This window comes from Peromyscus californicus, unplaced genomic scaffold (genome assembly GCF_007827085.1).
Source record: "Peromyscus californicus insignis strain IS unplaced genomic scaffold, ASM782708v3 Scaffold_14__1_contigs__length_90479793_seg_2, whole genome shotgun sequence".
Taxonomy (NCBI): Eukaryota; Metazoa; Chordata; class Mammalia; order Rodentia; family Cricetidae; genus Peromyscus; species Peromyscus californicus.
In genome coordinates this window covers 23,725,016-23,746,394 of record NW_026294436.1, presented here as the reverse complement: position 1 = coordinate 23,746,394, position 21,379 = coordinate 23,725,016, and the positions used below count along the sequence as shown (strand labels likewise).

Genomic DNA, 21,379 nt, shown 5'->3' with positions numbered 1-21,379 from the left:
CCAGCGGCAGGACGCGGTCTTCTTAGTGTGGCTTGGTAGCGGGGATCTCCCGCGCGCGGCTCAGGGACAGCTCTGAAGCTGCAAGACCGGACAGGGCTCCGGAGTCCTGCCCCGCAGCTCCGGCGAGTGGGTGGGTGAGCGGGCACGCTGGTCACCCCTTCTCTTTTTCCGCCGGCGTTGAATCTGTGCTGCCCGTGTCCAGGTGCTGGGCTTCCGGACCGACACCGACTCCCCATTCCCGCCCGCAGCCGCCTTGTCATGCTGCCCAAAGTGGAGACGGAAGCCCCAGGACTGGCCCGATCGCATGGGGAACAGGGGCAGATGCCGGAAAACATGCAAGGTAAGGGATTGCGGTGCGGCGCTCCAGCTCCTGGCTTTTCCAGCCTCGGGCTAACCCTGCGGGCTTCAGCCTCTGCGGCATGGACACCAGAGCAGCCTGGCTGGCTGGCAATTCTCAGCCTGCTACAAGCTGCCAGGCGGTGCGCGGGCCTCGGCCTCCTTAGGAGCGAGCATAAAAGTTAATGGCACTTGAACTAGGCGGACGGTGCTTTCTCATCAATGTCTAATTGGCCACTTCTAATTAAGTAGAGAGACTTCGAGCTCAGAGCCCACTGGAGCTGGGGCAGCTTAAGGCTAAGGGTACCATGGAATAATCTTCCGAAGGAATGGTCATCGCGGCTCTAGGTTGTTGGAACTGTCGCGCAATTTAGTGCTCCCGTGTAGAGGGAAAAGACTACTAGGAAAGCCAAGTATATACAGGAGAAGATCACAGGAAGGCAGTTGGTGTTAGAATCATATGAGGACCCCAAAAGCCTAGCCCGACCCAGCAGTCGGCTAGGATTTGGGCAACTCCAAAACCGCGAGCATAACTTAAAAAGCACCTCAACTCCATTCCGGGTCAGGATAGTGCCGAATGCGGGGTTGGGGTGCTCAGGGTTAGCTCACTGCCCTGGCTGTCCCCGAGCTGTGGTTATAGATCTCCCATTGGTGTCCCTGCTTTTGATTGATACCAGAAAAAAAGATCAAATCTCATTTGCTGCATTTTCTTCACTCCAAACTCTTTAGAACTTTATACTTCGCTACGGGCCAGGGTAGGAACAATGCTAGGAAAAGTTCTTCCATCTTCGCCCCTACCAGAGTTCAGGATGTTCGGGTCAGCGGGCTTGTGATCCCCAAAGCTTCCTGCCGCCCTTTTGAGCGAACTTGAAACGGTCCGAGAGGCGTTGAGAGCCGTGCTCGGGGGCTACTGCACTCTGCAGTGCCGGGTAGGCTGCGAGCCCCCGCGCTCGCACTCTGGCTGGGAAATCTAAGGTTGTCTTGCCGGCACAGAGAAAAGGGGTGGCAGGCATGTGGGTGGGCCAGTTATCCTGGGTGATCCTGGGGTCTCTCCAAGCCCTTGGGTAGGGCTGTAGAAGTTTTTTGGCCGAAGTCCTCAGACTAAGTTTATGTGTCGGCTGCTAAGAGAGCCCCGCTGCCCCAAAGAGGTGCACCTGGGATTTCTGAGAAGTGCCCCAGGCCTGTTTCCTGCGCTCTGGCCTCCAGCCCTGCTAAGTTTCCTCCCGGCAGGAGGACCCAGTTTTTGCTACTTCCTGCCCCGAAGCAGACATTTGGGGTAGCCGGTCGCAGACGCGGGAAAAGCAGCGCAATGGAGCGAAGTACAGGGTGTACGGAAGACTGGAGAGAGATTCCTTGGTAGCTTTTTTTTTTATTAAGTTAAGAGGGCCCTTCGTGCCTCCAGCCGCCAAGCCAAGACATTAGCTATCCTTTGTGCTGGGAGGCTAGCATATCTGGTCTTAGGTTGCTTGGCCCTGGGTTCGAAAGCAGCGCGGGAAAAGCCTGGTGCGGCTTCAGCGGTGGTTTGCAGCCTGAGCTGAGCACACCGGCGCGGGTAGGTTCACTCACCCGGTAGGGTAGCTCACCCATACTTTGACAGTGCCGGAACCCAAAGAAAGAATCCGTTACTGGATTCTCAGGCAGCGTGGGGCATCCAACTTCAGCAGATTTCTCAGAGGACCTAGCTTCACAAGACCCGACTGTTCCCTCTCCTTTTTTCAGGCTCCCGGGCATTTCTTCGCCAGGGTGGATTTGGTTCAACTCTTAATTCAGGTGCCTCGGGGTGGTTCCTGTGGGTAACAAACAAAAACAAAAGCAAAATGACTCCCTGTTCTCCCAGACGCACCTCTCCGGACTCGGACTCTGGGTTTCGCAGAAGGGCCTCAGTCTTTTCCATGTGGCGTCTCCCAGATGGGCACGGAGGGTATAAGTGGTTGTCAACCCGATACTCTTAAATGTGAAGTTAGAGTTTACTTTGTTGGGAGACAGAGGAGAACATACATCTGGTAAAGCACAGGTCCCCCTCCAGCTCAGAATTGTACCTGGAAAGAGAAGTCATGAGTTTTCAGAGCCTCATAAACAAACATCCCCAACCCACAGCTTTTCCCAAACCCTCAGCTCCTGGTTTCCTAGAGTGGCGCTGCCTCTCATCGAGAGTTGGAATTCAGGATGGCATGGCTGGAGAGAGGCGCACTCAGCATCCCTTATTTCTAAGTTCTTGAGTCTAGGGACTGCCTTTGTTGGTGCCCCTTCCCGAGATCTTTGCAAACTGTTGCTTACTCCCGGGCCAGTGGAAGCTACAGCCTACGTCTCTGCGTCTCTGTATCGGGGAAGAGATACTCCATCAAGACTTAGGGGGAAAAAAAATTAACTTTATTTTAAAAGAATAAGGATATTACCTGGTGATAAAGAGGCATAGTGATTTGGCTATGGGGTAGGAGTTATTTCTCCATTTCCTTTTTAGTAAACAAATCTGAGGAAACCTCTGCCAGGCTGTGGGTACCCCTCCCCCGCCCCGCCCCTTGCAATGCCACTGATTAACTTAAAGCAAACTCTCTTTGGAGTTTGTGCGCCTTTGGGTAGAGGAGAGTTGAGCAAGGGGCCCCAGAGCCGGGTGTACATAGGGTTTAAAGAGGGTGTGGGGAGCACGGGGCGGTGGCTGGTTGTACAGACCTGCCCCCTTGCCTGGAGGTCGGGCCACCCCTGCTCTGCTTGCCAGCCACTTGGGAGTAGGGGTGGGGGCTTGACGGAAGTGAGTTTACAGTCTCATCTGATAGTTCCTTGGGGTCTGCTGGCCACTGACGTTCACGTGCACAGTGAAGACTAAGGCATTTGCGGGTTAGTCCTTAGCCATAGTACTCCCCACAGTGAGCCAGGATGCCATACTCTGATTTCTGTTCAACCGGGCAGTCTCTGGAGGTGTTTATACTTTGCAATGCTTATGGGAAGCTTGTGAAGTCCATTACAAAGCTCTAGAATTCTGCTCAACCCTCTGTGTGTGTCTCTTCCCAGTCTGTTTCGGTCCCCCTTCCGGGTGTCCTCTCCTCTTCCTTGTTTTTATTTTCACAGGACATTTTCAAACGTGAGGAGATGAAAGTGGCCAGAACAGAACTACAGTCAATACGGAACTGAATGTTTTGATTAATCTAACAGACTTGAACCCAGTCTGGGAGCCACAGGCTGTTGTTAAAGGGGGGTTGGGGGGTGGCTTCTGAGAAGCAGGTTTCTGAAGGAAGCTTCATTGCTCTCCAAGTAGCATGTGTAAATTAGTATTGCTAGCCTCACAAAGTGTGGTTGGACTCACAGCGAAGCACTTCAATAGTGTGCCAGTCACTTTAAAGCCTGATTTTGCTCCCGTTAGGCAAAGGTGATATTTTGGAACGTTAGAGGTTTAAAAGAAATTTTAGGTTGTTACTTTATATGGTTCGTGTTTCTATTCTGATCTGTTGGCTTTTGTTGAACAGTGGTCAGTTTAAAATGTTAACCAAAAAAGTAGGAATTATTTTTAAATTTAAAAATATGAAGTACATGTTCACTGATGCCCAAAGATGTTTCCTTCCATTACGTAAAACTAGTTCTCTTCGATACCAGTTGGGTAATCATTATTTTGTATTTTACCTGGTGCTATTTGGCCACCAATCACCAAAATGCCTTTTATTCAGCTTCAAAACCTATATTGGAAATTAATAGGGCACGTGTGCACATTTCTCTTTTTGTTTCAGTGTCTCAATTTAAAATGGTGAATTACTCCTATGATGAAGATCTCGAAGAGCTATGTCCTGTGTGTGGCGATAAAGTATCCGGGTACCACTATGGTCTCCTTACCTGTGAAAGCTGCAAGGTTTGCTCTTTCAGTGCTACCTAAAAGATAGAATGTTCAGACCAAAAAAACAAACCATTGAATTACCCTTCAAAGCTAAACTTAAGCTGCTTTCTTTTTTTCCACTAAAAAATGAGAGGGGAAGTGTCATAGGAAGACTAGTACTTAAAATATGTCTGATGTAGTTCAAAAGGCAAAGATACCTATGCTCTTTAGAAAACTCAGCCAGTCTCACGGCTTGAAAAGAGTTTATTGTTGGTGCAGTGATGTATCTGTAGGAGCGCTTCATTTCTAACAGTCCTAAATATTGATTTTGCTTGACTTATATATAGTTAAAGCATCATTCTGGAAAGGAAACATGACAAAGTATATCCCAAGCATATTTTAACTTGAGGGTCATCTGGGTTGCATGTTGGAACATTTTCTTTAATCCAGAGTACATGAAGATCTGAATCCCCAGCTGCATGATTTTATCCTGATAGATTTCAAAAACAATTTAAACATTTTTTTTCTTTTGGAATTTATATCAAGGTACCAAGAAACCAGATTGTAGTTTCCAATTGAACAATTTTCTTAAGTGTATCATGTGACTTATTTAAATGAAGGGATTTTGAGTATGGTCAATATCCTTTATTACTAATCTTGTCAAGACCTTAAGGGTTTGTGTCAGTTTTTTTTTTTTTTTTTTTTTAAGTAGAAAACTCGGTGCATTTATTTAAACCATTGCCAGGAAACCCGCCTCCATTTTCCACAGCAAAATAAGATTGTTTCTGTTTGCAGTCCCTCAGATAAGGGTGCCATCTTAGCAGAGGTGACTATGAAAGCCACACACTTGATTTCCCACCAGGCCCCTTGAGTGGAAGGCAGGTATAAGCTTTGTGGGTTGTGCACGTGCCCCTGCGTGTGCGCGTGTATCTTTCCTGTTAGCTGAATTTTTAAAACACAGTTCCCACCCTTGAATGGGTTCCAGTGGCATTAGGAGCATTTCCCCATTTTGCTCTTGAAGTTCTTTTCCTTTTAACTGTCGAGTGTTGACATTTGTAAAAGATCTGAGGTATTTTGCTATTCACTTCTAACACAGGCATTTTACAATGGGTTGTGACTGAAATTGCATGAGACTACCCAAAAACAATGTAGGGCTCTATGGCTTACCTCTGTTTGGAACATTAATGTTAATAGGAAACCAGATTTAAAAAAAAAAAATCATTGGTCAATATAGAGTGTATTTTTTTTTCTGACTCTCGGAACAAAATGGTATGAAATTGATGTAATTCTTCAGGAATATAACTCCAAGGGCAGAAAACTCTTCCCTGAGGCCTGGCAGTGCTGAGGAGGGCTGGTCTTACTGAAATGTGAATAAACCACAGGACCACATAAGGAAGGGTTCAGTGGCACGATGAAAGCATTTACTGTGTGATTTCCTCAGAGTGAAACAATAGAAGAAACAGGTTAGACCGTAACACGCCTCACTGTTTTCTCTGTCTTGTAGGGTTTTTTTAAGCGAACAGTCCAAAACAATAAAAGGTACACGTGTATAGAAAACCAGAACTGCCAAATTGACAAAACACAGAGAAAACGCTGTCCTTACTGTCGGTTCCAAAAATGTCTAAGTGTTGGAATGAAGCTAGAAGGTAAGGCTGCCAATGAAGTCTCCTGGGACGTGGACTTTAAAACACGGCGTGTAGCATGGGGACGGTCTTTTTCTAGCCTTTTAACACTGTTGACGATGATGGACAATACTTTCATGTTTTGTCTGCAGAATAACCTGTCATTTAAACACGGTACCATCTACTGGGGGAAATAAGGGGATATGAAAATTGTCCTGCTCTCCTTTTTAGTTTGGAATATGATACATTTGATATGGAAAAGGTCAGCAAGACTGTAGTGACTCTATTGAGAACAAATACAATTAATCTGTAAAGAATGTGAAAAATAAAATAACCCTTAATTTTTTAAATCAAGACACGCTAGTAATTTTTTTTTTTTAAGAAAATTGGTGTGCTTGCCATAGTTGTTGTTATTCGTTTCACGGTTCTTGAGAAAAGTTAGTTTTTCATTGTGAAAAGGAATTTCTTACACAGACTTTCAATTTTTAAAAACATCAAAGTAGACATCTTTTTTTTTTTTTTTAAAGAAAAAGGTAATGACTGAATCTATAAAATTCAACAACCAGAAAGAAAAGCACATGCAAAGCAATGGACTCAAATCAGTAGCACTGGGTTGATGAGCCTGGGAGAATGGTCCTTAAAAAGTCCCACCAAACTGTTGAAAGAGCGCTGCGGCATTCCGCTTGGCAGCCGGTGAAGTTAATATGTGACTGCTGTAAATAATTTGTACTTCATGACTGTTATGGCGCGCTGCTATTTTCCAGCCTTTGACCTGCTGGCCTTCCACAGATTAAACAGACTCCAAGTAACGCACCATGGCGGGGGACCCAGCACTGTGCTAGAATGTACTCCATTTGGTCAAGGAGACACAAGCTGCTTCCATTTGGAGGTTTTCTGTTTGTTATATAGAACTCATTCGTGGGTAGATGTGCCGAAAAAAATTTAATGAGTTGTGTTTGGGGGTAAATCTGCCGAATTGCTAACAAATTTGTTCAACTAGAAGCAGTCACCTTGGTTAGCATAGGGACTACTTTTAGGAGGAGATTGAGAAAAGGAAATAATTGATGCTTATTAGATCTATCATTGGTCCCTTTAGTTGCCAAATAGTGGCAGATGCTAACGACAAGGCAAGAGCAGACGATGAAATGCTGAAACTTAAGTGATGTGACTCCACACAATGTCACTTGATTCTTAATGAAAGAAAAGAGATTGTGTGTTTTTAACCTCAGTATTTCACTATGCTAATTGTGTATGAGGTGCCCATCACCATACTTATACTTGAGTCAATAGAACAGTAGAATATTTGATAAGTTTATCTAAGTGGAAAACTGTTATGATCCAGTATAGAATTATGGATACTTAGAATTCACAATAAATTTTTAATGTGAATACTAATCCTAAGATTAAAAAGCTCAACAACTTGACCTCCAGCAATCTCAACATGTCCCAAGCTGTCAGAGGTTGCTGGGTTCTGTCTAATTACCACTGTTGGTGGACTTGGAGAGCTCTGCTAACTAATGGATGAGGCATGGCTCCAGCTCCACACCGCTATGGCATAGCAGAGTCTTTGGACTTTGTTTTAATTATATCCAATCCCACTTCAATTCAAAGCATGGCTGGTGGTTTTCTCGTGTGCACTCAAGTCCCGGGGAATGGGGTTTTCCAAGAAGAGCCAGTGCCTAAATAATCTTGGTAACAAAAGTATCCAAAACTCATATGGAATGAGGAAGATGTTGGGAGAAAAAGTACTTACTCCAGAAATGAGGAAGGAAGAAAAGAAAAATTGCAGACAGACAGACAGACAGACAGACAGACACACACACACACACACACACACACACACACACACACACACACACACGCACATACGCAGCAGGTATACAATTTTGATTTCCCTGAGAAATCGTGACATAGCTGGAGTCCTAGAAACTGACCCACCCAGACAGGAACCCTTCCCCCCCACGAATATGAAATATCTGTTGTGAAACTTTTTAGTCTACGAAGGGCTAATACTTTCTTGGGTACTCCAAATATGTTTTTGATAACAAAACCCACTTGAAGGAAAGAGTTCATAAGGAAGACATTTCTTTTGCATGGAATATCTGTGGGCTCTCACAATGAAGACACACTTCACTTCCTCCTGTGACTATCAATAGTATGGAATGCCTAGAGATCTTGCAGAATGCTACTAACGAACTCCCCTCTTGTATATCCTTCCTTTCTCCTCTTTCAACAGCCGTAAGAGCGGACCGCATGCGAGGAGGCAGAAATAAGTTTGGGCCGATGTACAAGAGAGACAGGGCCCTAAAGCAGCAGAAGAAAGCCCTCATTCGAGCCAATGGACTTAAACTGGAAGCCATGACTCAGGTGATGCAAGTGATGCCCTCCGACCTGACCATCTCCTCTGCCATTCAGAACATCCATTCTGCCTCCAAAGGCCTACCTCTGAACCATGCTGCCTTGCCTCCCACAGACTATGACCGGAGTCCCTTTGTCACCTCCCCCATTAGCATGACAATGCCACCTCATGGCAGCCTGCAAGGTTACCAACCATATGGTCACTTTCCTAGCCGGGCCATCAAGTCTGAGTACCCAGATCCCTACACCAGCTCGCCTGAGTCAATGATGGGCTACTCCTACATGGATGGTTACCAGATAAGCTCCCCAGCCAGCATCCCACACCTGATACTGGAACTTTTGAAGTGTGAGCCAGATGAGACTCAAATTCAAGTGAAAATCTCAGCTTACTTACAGCAAGAGCAGGCGAGCCGAGGCAAACATGACAAGCTGAACACATTTGGGCTCATGTGCAAAATGGCGGACCAGACCCTCTTCTCCATTGTTGAGTGGGCCAGGAGTAGCGTCTTCTTCAGAGACCTGAAGGTATGCCATATCGTGACCTAGCCTCCTCTCAACAGAGATCTGACTAGGTTCTTGACTGTTGCTTATGTTCTTGGTGCTTTAGAATAGGTTTTCCTTTTGTTTATATGACTTAAAGAAGAGAGAGGTTTGTGACCATTACTGCAGGGTGGTTATAGCTTGACTCAATAGGGCTTTCGCTCTGTGTAGTTCCTAACTGGGAGATGGTGTCTAACATGACCTTAAGTACTGTTTTGTTTCCGTAGAGCAGAAAGTATCCATCGCTTTTAACTCAGATGGTTTGTTTCCCCAAAAATGCAACATCAAACAGCTACTACGTTGTTTTTTTTTAAAGTGACCAAGTCACAAATAATATAATAATGATATCATCTTGAAGGTTTCTTTTCAAAGGGGAAAAAAATGCCAATATTTAACAGTTCAGGTCCTGCAAAGTGCAAGTGATGCCACTGGTTAGTAGTGTTAGTAGGCTTTTACTGTTTGTTTGCCCTGACAGTAGGGTAGTAAAACCATTGTTTTCAGAGCAGATGCCAGTGGGATGCTGCCGGCTATTGCATAGGCAGTCAGCCAATGGCGAGCGCCTGTCTATTGGGTTCCTCTCATATGTCTGTGGTTTTAGTAAATGGATTGGTAAGTTGTAAACACAGCACTTGTTTGCATAAGGATCTATGTTTAACTACATAATTATCTTATTTCCTGGAACTTAAAACTGAATTAATGCAGGCAAGTTATTTAGGAGCTCGGAATCTGAGTGCTGACCAAGCCACATTTTCTAACTGATTGTTCCACTCCCGATTGAAGCAAATCCTAACTTTGATTTCTAAGGCCGTTTCATTATAAAATCAACATTGTGCCTTTGCTGTCATGGTGGGAGAGCTGACTAAGCATCTGATAACCTAGCGTGAAGCAGACTTTTAGGCAAGGCTTATCATTCAAATGTGCTTTCCCTGACGAGGGATGGGGAATAAAGAAGTCACGTGCTCAGGGAAAATACTGTTTTTCATAGACATTTTCTTAAAGCACCAGCAGGTATGTGTGTGGGAAGAAAATTACCTGACTAGATCTATAAAGAGGTTAATAAAATGCCACCAGCGTGCAGTGACGCTGCATCCTGCCCTTCATTGCTGCACAGAAAGGGTGGCTGAAGGTGAAGTGACCAGGCTGCAGAGAGCAAACAGAAAGCATCCAGCTAGCGTGATAAGACCAGGTGCTTTCAGAGTAAGTAGTGTAGGGAACCACTTTATGATAGAGCATCCTTTATTTAAAAAGCAAAACCCAAACAGCCTACTTTCCTGGGTGCTTTTATATTCATAGCCGTGTCCCTAGGAGGACAGATGAGCTACTTAAAAATCAAAGTGGTTTTGGCTGCAACTGGAAGGTGAAGTGATGTACATCATCCAGGGAGCGGTTCGGTGGACTTGGGCTGAATGACGTCTTCTGGGTTTAGAGCTGTGTCTGTCGCAGGCAGTGATCGGCGGCGTTTCCAGGCCTTGCTGCTCTCACCTGCATGCGCAATGGGAGAGGGCTGGAGAAACGATGGTGTTTGTGTTGAGGTGGTTCTGTAGGGAAGAAATGTATGTGAAAGGCGCTGAGCCCTGCAGGTCTGACACACTGAAGGCACAGTACGGGGTCTGTTCTGTACATTGTTATAGCTGTTTGATGGAAGGCCCAGTCTTTATAATAACAATCTTATGTTCAGTCTTACATTCTTTTTTTTTTTTTTTGGCTTTTTGAGACAGGGTTTCTCTGTGTAGCTTTGCGCCTTTCCTAGAACTTGCTCTGTAGCCCAGGCTGGCCTCGAACTCACAGAGATCCGCCTGCCACTGCCTCCCGAGTGCTGGGATTAAAGGCGTGCACCACCACCACCTGGCTCAGTCTTACATTCTCAATATGTCACTGGGAAGCAGTGTCAAGCAAGTGTTACAGGATGGTACAATTGTATTGTAATGAATAGTCAGAGCAACACCTAAAATAACCACATAGTAAGTTAGTTGTATGAGAGAGGACTATAAAGTTGAATGAGAAAAAGATAATCCTTCCTAAAGTTTCTAATAATTTTGCATATAATTCTTATATGTAATTCCTTAGAAGAAAACCAAAACAGGAGCTAGAGAGCTGGCTCAGGGGTTAAGGGCACTGGCTGCTCTTCCAGAGGTCCGGAGTTCAATTCCCAGCAACCACATGGTGGCTCACAACCATCTGTAATGAGATCTGGTGCCCTCCTCTGGCCTTCAGGGCAGGCAAATATGCAGGCAGAACACTATATGTATAATAAATAAATAAATAAATAAATAAATAAATCTTTGCTTGTTATCCTAACACTCAGAAGGTTAAGACAGGAGGCTTGCAGTGCATTCTAGGCCAGCCCGGTTACAGAATGAGACCCTGCCTCAACACACAACAAAAAGAACAACAAATTCTTTTAGGAAGACAGCCAAAGAGATGTATGTTTTAAAAATCAACAACGAAATAATGATTGTGTGTATCGGCAAAAGAAAATGTTAGTAAGTGAATGGGGTTTCGCCACAAGTTAGACTTCAAGAATGCTGGGAAAGTAGTCATTTTTCAAATCTTAACCTTGCAGCTAAATTCTGGAGTGTGAGTCTTTCCAATGGCACGGGCTTAACTGTGCCTGAAATGGCAATGTCTTGGTTTGGGACGGGGTGTCGACATCTTTATGCTGTTGTTTAATGTACCTGGCAGGCCATCATCCTAGGAAAAATTGAAAAGGGAAAGTAAAAATGTACAGACACCGGGGTACCTATGAAGGGGTGGAGGGGCCCCCCCAGGGGACAGAAAACCTGGACCCAGTCAGCTTAAGTGTTTCTCAGGGAACAGAAAGTAGAACCTCAGTAACATCAGGATGGCTTAAGCAGAGCTGTGAGAGGAGAATTTCCTTTCTGCTTAAACATAAATTTACTTTGTCAAAAAACCAGAGCAAGTCCATAGAAACCGGCACTGAGACACTTCCAAGGGATGTAGTTTCAAAAGTTTTAAAGAATGACCCACAGTAGGAAATACATTGGGACATGGTATACCAAACACATCACACACACACACACACACACACACACACAGAGAAATACATTATACATTGGGACATGGTATACCAAACACATCACCCACACATACACACACACACACACACACACACACACACACACACACACACACACATACACACACACACACACACACACACACACACACATACACACACACACACACACACACACACACGGAAATACATTATACACTGGGACATGGTATACCAAACACATCACACACACACACACACACACACACACACACACACACACACACACACACACACCCCATACATGCACTCATCCCTAAAGCGAGGTTTCATGTGATATTCTGTGACCTACATTTCCCACACTCACTCTAGGACTTTCTACTCTACTTCAGTCTCATTATTTCACGTTTCGTTTTGCTTTTTATTCTGGTCATGACCCACTAAATTGATTTTATGACCCACTAATCACTCCTGACCCGCAGTTCGAGAAGTATTGCTCCAGGGAAGGTTTTGTGGTCTGTCCACTGGCTGTCACCTACCTGTCACCACCATCTCAAAATGGCTTCTTCCTGGCGTGGGCTAGAAGGCGAGCCTAAAGCCTGTAGTCTAATTCTTCTCTCTTTTTGTTGAAGTTGTGACTTTTAAGTCTCATTTGGGAAGATGAATGGTCACCTTTAAACATTTGTTGTTTTCTTGTTAATGTCACAGCAAATTGCCCATCAAGTGAGACACTTAGGGGACAGATTGCTTACACCCCTACCACTCCAGGACAGAAAGCTCCTGGAAAATAATAGGATAATAAGGCAATTTTGTAAACGACCCCTTGATCATATGCACAGGACAAGTTACACTTCCTACCATATCAGAAGGAGAGAAGACAGTTGTTCAGGGGAACAGAAGGGCCAGTGGGTAGTTTTGATTTTGCTTCATATCTGTGAGGTACATGTGAGAAGGGAATTAGTTTTCAGAGCATCGGTGTGGAAATCAACACACAGAGAGATGATAAGAGTGAGTCCCAGAAAGCACAACTGGGAAGGGGAAGGATCGAGGGGACACACGAATACCTCAGCTGGTTGGGTTTTTCATTCTCATACAAAGAACAACTTTGGTCTCCATCCTGAGCCATGGCATCTGAGTGGAAAAATTAATAGTCAGCCACTCATCACTTTTGAAAAAGCACGTGTGCATTCCATAGTCCCCACTGCCTAGAGATTTAGCCTAGGTTTTCAGAGCCAACGCTGGTGAGAATCAGGTGGCTGGTACTCACTGTCTGTCTCTGTTAATGTGTGTGCATGGCTGTGCATGTGGGTATTGGTGTTCGCATGTGTGCATGTCCACATGTGTTTGCATGTGTGGTGGCCAGTGTTTGTATTCCAGGGTCTTCCATTATTCTCCGCTCTCCAACTTCTGGAATCCAGTGCAAAAGCAGTGAGTCTGGCTGGCTAGATTTTCTGTTTCTTCCCTCTGCACAGGGATGGCAGTCTGGCTGTCTCCTCCCATCCACTCAGCTTATACATGGGTTCTGGGGAATCAGAAGCAAATGCTTTATCAGCTGGACTATCTTTCCAGAGCGTGTTTACCCCTAGTGAAGGCAGAACCAAGACTCAGGGTCAGAGAAGTAGACTTTCTGTGTGTCCTTCCATAGTACACACACACACACACACACACACACACACACACACACACACACACGAGCATGCACAGAGAGAGACAGACAGACACACAGGAAGAGACAGAGACAGAGAGACAGACAAGCAGACAGACAAGCAGACAGACATGTCAGACATATGCACACAAGCTCAGTGACCTCTCACTCCCAGACCACAGACCTTTGCCCGGAAAGCTAAAGCGGATGGATCTCTGGGTTATCAGAAGTCCATCACCACCACCATTACATCACTAATAATCAGCAAGACAGGTTTTCCCTGGGCCCAGACGACCCCGGAGAGGGAATGAGTCACTTTAGAAAGCCTCAATAATTCTTTTCAGCCACTGGGGAGCCATTTCATGTAGATCCACCAGCTAGTGCTTCTGGGCCCTTGCTCATCAAGCACTCACTCAGGCCCCGCGGACACAACTGCGCAGGCCAGAAGGCTGGTCCCAGTTCTGCTCTGTACTCTCAGCTTGGGACGAGGCATGTGCGGCGTGTGTTCCTTCTGCCAGAGAAGATGGGCAGAAAGAGAAAGCCTGATGGAAATCCAGGTCACATGTCAGCCACAGACAGGAGACATACCCCTCTGAACTTGTTTCAAACCGGCCTATGCTCAGGATGAACTTAACCTCCCCATCCTGCCGAAAAGAGGTGTCCTCGTGAGGGAAGGAGAAAGAGGCTCCGTTTCCCTCTGTTGTACATCGCCTGTGACTTGAATATCTATCTCACAAATGTGAGTACAGTGAGAAAATAATTCCCACTTTGTTAAACAACTAACGAATCTGGAGTATCTATTTGATCTTTTAATGAGACCAGATGTCCTCAGAGGATTCTGGGAATGGATATAGAAGAACTTCCCCTCCATGAATGATTCTGATACATGTAGGAATAAAAAAAAGTCTAAATTAATCCTGACTGAAACTCGTAACTAGCATTTCTGTGGAAAATAGGTCTCAGAGACTTGGGGAGTTTGTGTCAGAGGAATTCAGTCATGTCGAAGCCAGCTCTTAAGTGTGGTTTTTCTCTAAATCAAAACAGCCAAGGCGGGGGCAAGATTTCTCTTTCTCTGATCCATTACAGAATATCTAAGCAGAGGCACATTTATTTTTAACATTCATTTTGCTTTTTTTTTTTTTTTTTTTTTTTGAGATGGGTGTTTCACTATGTAACCCTGGCTGGCCTGGAATTCTCTGTAGACCAGGCTGGCCTCAGCCTCAAAGATTCACCTGCCTCTGCCTCCCAAATGCTGAGGTTAAGGCTCTATGCCACCATACTAGACCACAGTTCATCTTTACTAACCAATACACTTACTTGTACTAGATCTGCCCCAATTTAAAATTTTTTAAAGATTCATTTTATTTCTAGTGAACGTGTGTGTATATGTGAGGATGTGAGCATTTGTGTACGGTGGCACTCAGGTCAGAATGGGTCTCTAGAGGTGGAGTAATAGATGGTTATGAACCACCTGAGGTGGATTCTGGGAATGGAACTTGGGTCCTCTGCAAAGAGTAGGGAGCGCTCTCAATCATGGAGTCATCTCTCTGTCCCTAATTCTTTTGTTTGTTTGTTTTTCGAGAAAGGGTTTCTCTGTGTAGCTTTGCGTCTTTCCTGGATCTCCCTCTGTAGCCCAGGCTGGCCTCGAACTCAGAGATCCTCCTGCCTCTGCCTCCCAAGTGCTGGGATTAAAGGTGTGCGCTACCACCGCCCAGCCCTAATTATTAAAGTTAGTTTTCTCTCTCTCTCTCTCTCTCTCTCTCTCTCTCTCTCTCTCTCTCTCACACACACACACACACACACACACACACATACACACACACACACGGATGAATATGAGCATCTTCCCACATTCCCCCTCCCGTGGACTCCTGCCTTTGCCTGGCAGTTGGTAACTGGGCTCAGGAGTGTCTGGTCCAGTGCCCGCTCCCTCACGCAGTTTCCAGAACCTGGACACTCTTCGCCTGCCTTTGCTTCACTTCTCTGGGTACAACGCAGTTCATCTGAGAAAGAGATTAATACGGTAGTAAAGAAAGGAACTTTTAATCTTCTTCTCCTACCAGATTTCTCAAAGCAAAATTAAGTTAAACCCTCTCCTGCTAGTTGCTCATAAACAACAACAACAGCAACAACAAGCCACAGTAAGATAACTAGATCATACGTAGATTTACAAGGCAGTGGGGAGACTGATTTCCTCCGCTAGAGGTGGACAGTGATGTTTTCCTCTGTCTTTGTAAATCTGGTGAGTGGGTAAGCCAGTCAGTCTGGCACCCTGCTTTTGGGGTCCCTTTTGGTATTCAGCTTCCAGGCTGATCTGAAACAATCCTGTGCTCTTGCTGATGATGGGGAGCGGGGGGTTAAATATAGTCAGCCACAAGTAAGTCTTGTGATATGAGGACCCTGTTATCTGCATTTGCTTCTTGGCCATGGGTAGTCTGCTTCGGTTAGTTCATTGGTGGGCAGCTGAGCATGCCCCATCTTAACAGTGGGGAGGCGAGACAGGGTTTCTCTGTGGAGCCTATCCTAGAACTCACAGAGATCCGCCAGGCTCTACCTCCCAAGTGCTGGGATTAAAGGTGTGCACCACCACCGCCCAGCTGGGAGGAATATTCTTGACGGATGTATGTGGTTTTGCAATTTTAAAGTTATTTTGTTTGTGTGTGCATGTGTATGTGTGTGGGGCACACACATGTGGATGTCAACAACTTCGAGGCGGTTCCTCTTCCAGCATGTGGGTCCCCAGACTACACGGGTAGTCTGTTTTGATGAAATATGTTGAGCCGTCTCACCAGCCCTACACCTGTCTTTTTCAGGGATGCCAAGAAAGCTTCGCAGGCTGTCAGGGTTCACATGTGTCACCCCAGCACTAAGGAGACAGAGGCAGGAGGACAGTGAGTTCTAGGCCAGCTTGCTTACATAGCTAAACCTTGTCTCACAAAAACAAAAGGCACCTTGAAGCTTCCATACACTAGTAACTTGTTTCCATTAAAATATAACTTCCCACTCCTTCCCTAGGATTTATCATTCTTGGGGTGTAGGCACGTGAACAGTTCTATCACCGCAAAGAATTCCTCTAACTCCCCTCTCCACCCCACTCTCATCTTTTTCCCTTCATGGTTCTTTAAGACTTTAAAAATAAAGAGTTAAGGCCAATATGTGGTGGTGCAGGTGTATCTGTGAGTTCAAGGCCAGCCTGGTCTACAGTGTGAATTCTAGGACAACCAGGGCTACACAGAGAAACCCTGTCTCAAACAAAACAAAACAAAACACCCCCACCCACCCACCAAAACAGAAAGATGAAATTGGTTAGTAGGTGTACATTTGTAAGCTGCAAAGCTTCATTTAACCTCCCTGGCTGGTTGAACTTGGTGTCTGCACAGCACAGCAAACTAGCCATAACCATGGCAACACAGCCTCCCTGGAAAACAGCATTTCTCACTTAAGAAAAAAGTCCCTGGGGCTGGAGGAATGGCTCAGCAGTTAAGAGCACTGGCTGCTCTTTCAGAGGACCCAGGTTCAATTCCCAGCACCCACATGGTGGCTCACAACTGTCTATAACTCCAGTGCCATAGGATCCGACACCCTCACACAGAGCTACATGCAAGTAAAACACCAATGCACTTTGGGGGGGGTTACTCTTATTTTTTTTCACCTTTTTAATTTATTTTTCTATTATCAGCTTGATACAGGATAAATTCTTATCCTAATTGTGAAATGTTTCATTGAGGCTTGCCCAGTAATTGAGTAAAACAAAAACTTATTATAAGCCACAGTCATCCTAGGGTCCCCCATGCTATATAGCCTCCCTGGTTCTGTGGGTTGCAGTCTGATTGTTCTTTGCTTTATATCTAGAATCCACTTATGAGAGAGTACATACCATGTTTGTCCTTCTGGGTTTGGGTTACCTCACTCAGGATGATATTTTCTAGTTCCATCCATTTGCCTGCAAATTTCATGCTGTCATTGTTTTTCTCTGCTGAGTAGTACTCCATTGTGTATATGTACCACATTTTCTTTATCCATTCTTCTGTTGACGGGCATCTAGGTTGTTTCCAGGTTCTGGTTATTACAAATAGTGCTGCTATGAACATAGTTGAGTATGTATCTTTGTAGTATGATTGAGCATTCTTTGGGTATATGCTCAAGAGTAGTATGGCTGGGTCCTGAGGTAGATTGATTCCCAATTTTCTGAGAAACTGCCATACTGACTTCCACAGTGGTTGTACAAGTTTGCGTTCCCACCAACAGTGGAGGAGTGTTCCCTTTGCTCTGCATCCTCTCCAACATTGACTGTTATTAGTGTTTTTGATCATAGCCATTTTGACAGGTGTAAGGTGGTATCTCAGAGTCCTTTTGATTAAGGATGTTGATCATTTCTTTAAATGTCTTTCAGCCATTTGTGATTCTTGTTTTGTGAATTCTCTGTTTAGCTCTTTAGCCCATTTTTTAATTGGATTGTTCAGTATTTTGATGTCTAGTTTCTTGAGTTCTTTATATACTGTGGAGATCAATCCTCTGTCAGATGTGGGGTTAGTGAAGGTCTTTTCCCATTCTGTAGGTTGTCTTTTGGTCTTATTGACTGTCTTTTGCCCTACAAAAGCTTCTCATTCAAGAGGTCCCATTTATTAATTGTTGCTCTCAGTGTCTGTGCTACTGGTATTATATTTAGGAAGTGGTCTCCGGTGCCAATGCGTTCAAGAGTACTTCCTACTTTCTCTTATATTAAGTTTAGTGTAACTGGATTTATGTTGAGGTCTTTGATCCACTTGAATTTGAGTTTTGTGCATGGTGACATATGGATCTATTTGTAATCTTTTACATATTGACATCCAGTTATGCCAGCACCATTTGTTGAAGATACTTTCTTTTCTCCATTTGTATAATTTTGGCTTCTTTGTCAAAAATCAGGTGTTCATATGTGCATGGATTAATGTCAGGGTCTTCAATTTGATTCCATTGGTCTGTATGTCTTTTTATGCCAGTACCAAGCTGTTTTTATTATTATAGCTCCATAGTGGAGCTTGATGTCAGGGATAGTGATGCCTCCAGAGGTTGCTTTATTATACAGGATTCTTGTGACTATTCTGGGTCTTTTGTTTTTCCATATGAAGTTGAGTACTTTTCTTTCCAAGTCTGTGAAGAATTGTGTTGGGATTTTGATGGGGATTGCATTGAATCTGTAGACTGCTTCTGGTAAGATTGCCATTTCTACTATGTTAATCCTGCCTATCCATGAGCATGGGAAATCTTCCATTTTCTGAAAATGGCGGCTCACAACTGTCTATAACTCCAGTCCCATAGGATCCGACACCCTCACACAGAGATACATGCAAGTAAAACACCAATGTACATTAAAAAAAAAAAAAGATAACAGAAAAAGAAAAAACTCCTTGTTCTGAAGCCAACATATCCTACCTTACACTGGCTTTGTTTACACTGCCAACAAACTCCATTCCTCTCAGTCTGCATGTAGTCTACTTGAGTATGGGGAAAGAGTCATAGGGTGGTGCACCACTGAGAAATCTAAGAGTAACAAGCCGGGTCAGGTGTGTGCCCGAGGGTGATGGGAGCTGTAGGGTTTGCCTGAGGTCAGGTGGTGGAGAGCGATGGTTTTGATTGGGTCCTGAAGTCAGGTGGTGGAGAGCAATGGTTTTGATTGGGTCCTGAGGTCAGGTGATGGAGAGCAATGGTTTTGATTGGGTCCTGAAGTCAGGTGATGGAGTGCAATGGTTTTGATTGGTTCCTGAGGTCAGGTGGTGGAGAGCAATGGTTTTGATTGGGTCCTGAAGTCAGGTGGTGGAGAGCAATGGTTTTGATTGGGTCCTGAAGTCAGGTGGTGGAGAGCAATGGTTTTGATTGGGTCCTGAAGTCAGGTGGTGAAGTGCAATGGTTTTGATTGGGTCCTGAAGGGGTCCTGAGGTCAGGTGGTGGAGTGCAATGGTTTTGATTGGGTCCTGAGATCAGGTGGTGAAGTGCAATGGTTTTGATTGGGTCCTGAAGTCAGGTGGTGGAGAGCAATGGTTTTAGCCGGGTCATTCTGCACTGTAGGCTGAGTGTAGTGCTGACAGAGAGCTTCTGCCGTGAAGTGAGTTCAGCACACAAAACGATCTTTCAGTTTTTTTGTTTTTTAATTTTTCAAGACAGGGTTTCTCTGTTTAGTCCTTGCTGTCCTGGAACTCACTTTGTAGACCAGGCTGGTCTCGAACTCACTGAGATCCATCTGCCTCTGCCTCCCAACTGCTGGGATTAAAGGCGTGCGCCACCACCGCCCAGCTTGTTAGAGTTTCTTGAGACAAGGACTCATGTAGCTCAGGTTGGCCTCAAACTTGAACATTGTATAGCTTAGGCTAGCCTTAAAACACTAGTCCTCTTGTCTGTACCTCTCAAGTGCTGGGATCTCTGCCTGGCCTGCCGTTCCAGGCTCCTGCCAGTCCTGGCTCAATCTTTTTGTTCCAAGAGAAATAGAAAAAGTCTGGGGTTCCAGTTCACATTGAAAATCTTTAGTCTCGAGGAGACTTCTCTCCGTTCCTCATTGCACTTCTGAGATTACTAGTCTGTAGTGATAATTGTGTAGAGTTAATTGTTTAGTTAAAATTACAAGTTGGGCATGGTGGCACATACTTGTAAAGCCAGCACCTGGAAGCCTGAGGCAGGAAGATCAGGAGTTCATAGACAAACTGGGGCTTATAGGGACAACCTTGTCTGAACCAATGAATGTCCTCTGGGGCCAAAGATGTTCTCTTGTTTGTTTTTTAAAAATAAGTCAGTCCTTTTCATCACATAATTTGTTCTTAAAGTAACATGGCCAACTGAATCATTTTGGAGGTACAGGAAGAATGGGAGTCGTTCATAAACTATAGAGGGCTTCGTCGCTGTCACCACCCACACCTGTGGACATAGGCCTCGGACTTGGGACTCTTCACTGCATAGGGTACCTTTTCCTAAGTTGACGCAGGCATGTGGAAATTCATTGCTTCTTAAAGATTTTTTTTTCTTTCAATTAAGGGAGCTTGTGGGAAATTGAACATAGACTCATACACTAAGCTTGGTCCAGAACAGACAAGGGTCTACATGGGGAACAGAGGCCTGTTCTGGAAACAGCTTTGCTTGTAAACTGGCCCACACCTGGAGACACAGAGAGGGTACCAGGTGTGTGCCAACAGGGTGGTGGTCCTTCCTTCCCACTCATGAATACCTGGGTGGGCTTTCCCTGCCCTCTCCAGCCTCCCAGGGCCAGTACCGTTTCCTAACAGAATAGTCAGGGGTAGTTTTGTCAGCTTGTCTGCTTAGAAGGGGTTCCAGGCCTGCTTGCTGATGACAATTAGTGTCCTTGCTTGCTCTAAGGCTTGCGCTCGCCCAGAAGGGCACATACGTAACTGGCAGATCTGTGGATTGCATGCCTGTTAGGATGAGTTCCTCAGGCTAGGGAGGGGAGATTCCCTGTGTTGGAGTCTCTGGATCCTGTGTGCACCCAGCATCCATGGGTAGCAGGCGAGCAAATGCAGCACCCATGCCTCATGCCTGACACCTCTTCATGCACTGTTGAAGGACTTTGCCCCCTGAACCCATGAAGAGAAATAGATCCTTTTATTTCCCGGGATGACTAAAGAATGGCTTTGCTCTGACTTGTTCTTCTGCAGCTTGGGAAGTAGATCACACAGGAGCTCAACATCTATTTGCAGAATGGCTGCATGGGAATTGGGCATTTAAACTACTCTTCGTGGTAGGGACATCCATCTCTAACCCAAGAATACCACCCACAATCAAACACAGGGACAGACAGTCCATCACCTCCTCCAACATTTGGCTGCTTCTCCAATGTCTGATATTAAAACCTGATTCTAGGCCATCTCCTACCAGACTGAGTCTGGGCAGCCCGGGGCTTGGGAGCCCTGCTGGCTGCTTGGGAGTCTAGCCTAGTCTATCATTTGCCTTATCGTCTCCACTCTCCTTAGCCGTTCAGATTCTTCTCTCTTCCTCTTCAGCTTCCTTTATTCTTTGTCTTTCCTGCCTTAGGGCCCCAGGGCCTTGCAATTTCCTTATCCCACAGTGCAGGATGG

The 21,379-nt window shown here is 45.2% G+C and overlaps 1 protein-coding gene across 1 annotated transcript in view; it reads left to right on the top strand.

Moving 5' to 3' along the window:
- The first annotated feature begins 243 nt into the window (after positions 1–243).
- Positions 244–21,379, top strand: part of Nr5a2 (nuclear receptor subfamily 5 group A member 2) — a 120,903-nt gene continuing 99,767 nt past the window's right edge. The window contains exons 1-4 of the mRNA XM_052736569.1: positions 244–340; positions 4,056–4,174; positions 5,643–5,784; positions 7,997–8,643. Of these exons, the coding sequence (XP_052592529.1) occupies positions 259–340; positions 4,056–4,174; positions 5,643–5,784; positions 7,997–8,643 (990 nt within the window). The 5' untranslated portion in view covers positions 244–258. The remainder of the gene's footprint in view (positions 341–4,055; positions 4,175–5,642; positions 5,785–7,996; positions 8,644–21,379) is intronic.